Here is a 5,813-nt window from a genome sequence, read left to right on the forward strand (position 1 = left end):
AATTAAATTCTGTGCAACCACTATGGACATGGGCACTGTTGACATTTTAAAAAGATTTTATTAGGTGCATTTCATGAAAATATATATAACACCTACAATCTTTCTACACAGTTTTTATTTGTTCCTTTATTAATTCTCATTTGTCCCTTCTCCAATTAGCTAAACATTCATCTTTTATGCTATAGGAGTGTTTCAATGATCTGTGTTTGATTCTCCATCCATGCATCTGAATGGCTTAAAACAACAGAATTCTAGTTGGAGGTATTGGAATTGCTTCAGCATGTGCTGAAGCAGTTTTTATTTATTTTATTTTTTTATTTTATTTTATTTTTTTTATGGCTGAAGAATTGATTTATTGGTGGGTGTAAGGTGGGGGCAGCACTGAGACTCTCATGAGTGCAGGGCTCGCCATTTGTCCAGGGGACCACGATTAGGGATGTATTTGACCCCACAGCCATCTGGGATGAGGCGCTTCTCGGCCACCATGTCTTCAAATTCATCCGCATTAAACTTAGTAAAGCCCCACTTCTTGGAGATGTGGATCTTCTGGCGGCCAGGGAACTTGAACTTGGCTCTTCGTAGGGTCTCAATCACGTGCTCCTTGTTCTGCAGCTTGGTGCGGATGGACATGATGACTTGGCCAATGTGGACTCTGGCCACTGTGCCTTGGGGCTTTCCAAAGGCACCCCGCATACCTGTTTGGAGCCTGTCAGCCCCAGCACAGGACAACATCTTGTTGATGCGGATGACGTGGAAGGGGTGGAGCCGCGTTCGGATGTGAAAGCCATCTTTGCCACAACTTTTCACCATGTACTTGTTGGCACAAATACGGGCAGCCTCCAGGGCTTCGGAGGAGAGCTGCTCATATTCGTCTGACACCATGTGGCCACAGAGTGGGAACTCATCCACTTTCGCCTTTTTCCGCCCCAGGTCAAAGATGCGGATCTTGGCATCAGGGACACCTGGGCAGAAGCAAGACTTTGGGTACGGCTTGTTCTTACAATACCCGTAACACCGGGCGGGGCGTCGACCCATGGCAACACCAGGATCCTCAGTGGCCCGCCGAAGGGAAAGAGAAGCAGTTTTTAGAGAGAAATATCCGTAATAATGCCAGTCTTCCTCGCATTCTTTCTATTTGATGTTGGTGAAGGAAGAAATGATATAATAAGAGGTTTATGATTTTTCTCAGTAAGAATTATAATTTTATGCTCTTGCAAAAACAGTAGGATGCCTGTCTATACTTGACAGGAGAGCTGATGCTTGCCACTGATCATTTTATTAACAGAGAAAGAAATTAGATCAAAGGTCCAACATTCAATTTTTTTTAATTTGCAGTTTTATAACAAGTTTTACAAAATAATATTGTCATCTTAAATTGTGGAGGTCACTTTCTTTAATTTTTTTAAAACTCAATGTGTGGCAAAATAAAGTGATGGTGGTGTTTGATAAAACAGTTTGCTTTATGGAATTTCAACAACACAATACTATACTCAGAATTTCAATATTTCTCTGGTTTGTTCCTTCCAATTCAACCAGATATTCACGTCTGAAGGGATATCGGTCTGCTTTTTTTCAGAGAGGGACAGTTAAGTCCAGTTGACCTGTTTATGTCTCAGGGAATTCCTAGGGGTGTGTGCAGCCTTCTAGGCACAGGCATGACAGAGAAGGGAGAGAGGGGCATCCCCACAGAGACTTACCACAGTCTACTGTGACCTCCTGCCGGAGAGAATTGGTCAGTTTTTGCAGCCTGTTGACAATCCTTAGTCTTCGCATATACATCAGCTCAGTGAGAAAAGAGGGCCATATTTCTTTGCCTTGGCTGACCAGCAAGCCCTGAACGAGGGATGAACAGATTACTCTGATACAGTTTCACTGTGGGGGAGAGGGTTAAGGGAAGACCTCACTGATGGCAGCCAAGCAGCCTCAATTGCCTGCCTCTTTAGGCCTTTATTGGAATTTTTACCTTTAGATACAATCAGTAGGTGAGTAATCTTGGGAGGACGCATGTGTTTACATTGTCCTCTGGGCAAAGGCATCCAGAGATTAAGCATAAGCAGTGGTTTTCAACCTTCTGGCCCTTGAAATACAGTTCCTCATGTTGTGACCCAACCATAAAATTATTTTCATTGCTACTTCATAACTGTAATGTTGCTACTGTTATGAATCGTAATGTAAATATCTGATATGCAGGATGGTCTTAGGTGATCCCTGTGAAAGGGTCGTTTGACCACCAAGGGGTGGCGACCCACAGGTTGAGAACCGCTGAGCATAAGGATTCCACTAAACACCTGGGGGTCTGCACGTGCACAGACTTGTTTGAAAAGGTCAAGGAATAATGAGGGGCATCGCCTTCGACACTCTCCTGTCTCCCCTAAGTCGGAATGAAGCATAGTAACATTCATCTTGGGTAAAAACTGCTGATTAAACTTTAACCCTGCTATTCTGGCTTCTGTAATTGTTTGCTTGCTAAAATAATAGAGAAATTATTTTGATCTCCTGAACTTATATAAATCACCTCATTCAGTTGTATACCCCATTGATTGTGGTCTTTAAAATGGACATTCTTCTACACATGGGAACCAGATTAAGGAAAATTGCTTTAATTGCTTTAATCACTTTTCCGTTGGCTCAGTAGCTCCGGGAATGTTTTCCGTTGACTCAGTTGCTCCAAGAACTAAAACTATCATTAATCTTTAGAAATAACTAACTTGCTCAATTTAGCTTCTGTACAAAACTGCTTTTGCAAAACAGTTCCTCATTTCAACACTAGGGACATAATTGCTACCTTTGTGATTTTTTGCCTTTATAAGCCTGATGTTACTGCCATTCAGGGCTACGAGATTTGAAGAGCCTTTGCCCCCTTGTAGCCACCGGCTTTCAAATAAATGACTCCTTAATTTGACTTCTTGGGTGTCCTTGTGTGATTCGCAGGGTACACTACAATAGGAATTCCGATAAACAGGGCAGGTGGCCTTCCACACACTTCCCTTTTCTCATAATGTCCTCCTTACAACTTTCCAACCAAGTCTCTTGTGCTCCCCAACATTTCTCACCTATGCATCTACCACTGAACACTGTCTTGAATATAGTAGACACTTACTAATTATGTATTCAATCTGACCAGTCTAAAAATCCAGAGTTGCTAATGCACAGAGCATTTTCCTTCTCTTCCCAATCTTAATGTTATGTTAGGAGTGATGCCGTTAAGGGAAGATGAAATCCAGACATTTTAAAAATGCAGTCTTTGGAGCCCGGCCAGTGAGGCTCAGTGTTGAGTGACCTATGAACCAGTCAGTCACTATATGAATCCCTGTAGTGCACATACCCAAGTTGCGGGCTCTGTCCCCAGTAGAGGGTGTGCAGGAGGCAGCTGATCAATGATTCTTTTATCATTGATGTTTCTGTCTCTCTCTTCCTCTCCCTTCTTCTCTAAAATAAATAAAAATATATATTTTTTAAAATAAAGTAAAGTGTAGTCTGAGGAAACTATGGAAGAAAGCTAGGCCCTGATGAAGTTTTGATTTGACTCTGTCAGTCCTGCTGAAAACTATCTTGAAACTGGAGGCAAGTTTCCTGGCCTCACTCAACCTCAGTTTCCATATCTGTAATTGAAGTGGCTGATTTTTCCATCTCCTCCATTGCATGACGCTGATTCCCTGAGGCTGTGAATTGTGATAACGGAGAAAGGACAGGGAGACCTGAAGCACTAGTTTTGTGCAGGTGTTTGCACACATACAAGAGTGGTATATACAACCTCGGGATACTTTAGGAAATGGAATTACTACCCTTCTCCTACTACTCCCCTCTACTTCTCTGCCACATGAGACAGGCTCCTAGGGGGAATGTCATTGACTGGGTTATCACACATACTGCAAGTAACACCAGGCCAGTTCTATGCGGAGGGAAGAGCTTCCACTTTGCTCGACCTACATCATGAATTTGACTCTTTCATCTATTCATTTCATATAATAATAAAAGTGATGTTGCTTGGGACAACGAAGATATAGTTTGGCCAGGTATAAACAGAGCACCCAAAATTGCTGAACACGAGGGTGATCACTCTGTCAGTGAGGTAAGAGAGCCGGTCTGTGGATCACATGTAACCACAGTATTCCACAGCATTCTACAGGCTGCCTCTCCTCCTCTGTTCATGAGGAGCAGCGAATGACATTTGAGTCGTTGCTCATTTTGTCATGTCAAAGTTTGTGTGCTGGGATTTTCAATGATAATAATAATGATATGAATGATGTTTCTTAACCTTAGCAACATATTTTCACCTCCTATTATATCACTATTATAAAAGCTGCTTATGTTACAGTGATTATTTAAATCCCAAAATTTTGCAGGCATAAAGGAAACCAGGACAATAATGTGATGGCAGTCATGGATGCATTTCTAATAAATATTGTTTTCTTCTGAAAAAGATAGGATAACTAGAAAATAACCGTTTAGTGATTTTAGAATTAAACCCAGAATGTTCAAGTGCATGATCACTCTTTGCTACACCTTCAACTCCTAATTTATAGTCGAATTTCTAGGCACAAACAAGACATCTAAGAATTAGAAAATTTTCTTGCAGTTTTACAAAACTACTCAGTTTTAAAGTCATAATTTTTTTTTTATGCTAGAGACACTAGAACTCTGGGAATCCCCTGTGTCCTGGAGAAATCTCCCCAAAGAGGGGCTTCTCAAAATGTAAAGTGTATCCCAAGTACCTGGGGATCTTATTAAAATGCAGATTCTGGTTGAGCAGATGTGGGAAGGGGCCTGAGAGTGCAGTTTTAATAAGCTCCCAGGGGAGGCCAGTGCTACTGGATATTGGAACACACTGAGTGGCAAGGTATAGACCTCTCTTACCAGGTAAGACTAACTTGTCTGATTTCTTGCTACATAAAGCACATTAAATATGAAGTTGTGGGGGATTCTTTTGGCCTGTGCTGAATCAACAGTTTATCTCCACTAGCACAGTGCCTGCCATGTGTCAGTGTTAGAGCATATTTGCTGAAGTATTAATCTAGACTCGTTAGTTTGGTACAAACAAGGGCCATGTTTGAGTAGCTATCACCACTGTGATAAAGTAAGAACATTATTAAATTGTAAGGACAGTAAGACTGAAAAGTGAAGGATCATTTACAATCTCTAATGAAATTCTACTTAAAAGTAGTCACAAGATGCTTTTCTTTGATTAATAGAGGTATTAAGTCATATATAACTACTGGAAGCAAATTTATGTAGTTTATTTATTTATTTTTAATTTTAAAAGGGATTAATAAACTGACTTTAAGATTCTGTAATAAACTACTTTTATTTTCAAATTTTAGACTATGTAGATAATGGCTCCCTCTACCGGTCAAACTCTATAGGTGATGTGTATGTAAAGGAATTTGAAAAACCCAAATACCAAGACACTGAAGATGAAAAACATTTGGCATTCATAAGAATAGCTGTTGGCTGAATTAGCACTATATTGTAATGATCTGAAAACAAAAAGCATTGGGTGTGTAATGATATATTGATTCATTGGTTCATATAAAAATCTGATTCTTTTTATTACAAATTAACTAGAACAGTAAAGTTATTTCTAAAAATAGTAATGATATATTGATAAACACATTTATTTAATTACAAAAATGTACTTTTTTAAAGCAGTTACACCCCCTTTCTAAGCTAAATTATATTAGGGGGATATCGCTTTCTTTTTTCTGAAATTCCAAATGGTGTCTAGATTGCCAACAAGTTTATAATTATTTATTTTGGACTTATACAGTGTGTTTTCCATGCAATATTAGATATTTCATTAAATAAAGTGATGT

General features: G+C 39.8%; 1 protein-coding gene across 1 annotated transcript; it reads right to left on the reverse strand.

Moving 5' to 3' along the window:
* Positions 1–336: 336 nt before the first annotated feature.
* LOC118677248 (60S ribosomal protein L10-like) lies at positions 337–1,077 on the reverse strand. Its single transcript, XM_036352204.1, has one exon. It carries the CDS (start codon positions 1,033–1,035, stop codon positions 391–393), a length of 645 nt encoding a protein of 214 aa, XP_036208097.1. The 5' UTR covers positions 1,036–1,077; the 3' UTR covers positions 337–390.
* Positions 1,078–5,813: the final 4,736 nt, after the last annotated feature.

The sequence above is a fragment of the Myotis myotis genome, unplaced genomic scaffold, assembly GCF_014108235.1.
Source record: "Myotis myotis isolate mMyoMyo1 unplaced genomic scaffold, mMyoMyo1.p scaffold_m19_p_2, whole genome shotgun sequence".
Classification (NCBI taxonomy): Eukaryota; Metazoa; Chordata; class Mammalia; order Chiroptera; family Vespertilionidae; genus Myotis; species Myotis myotis.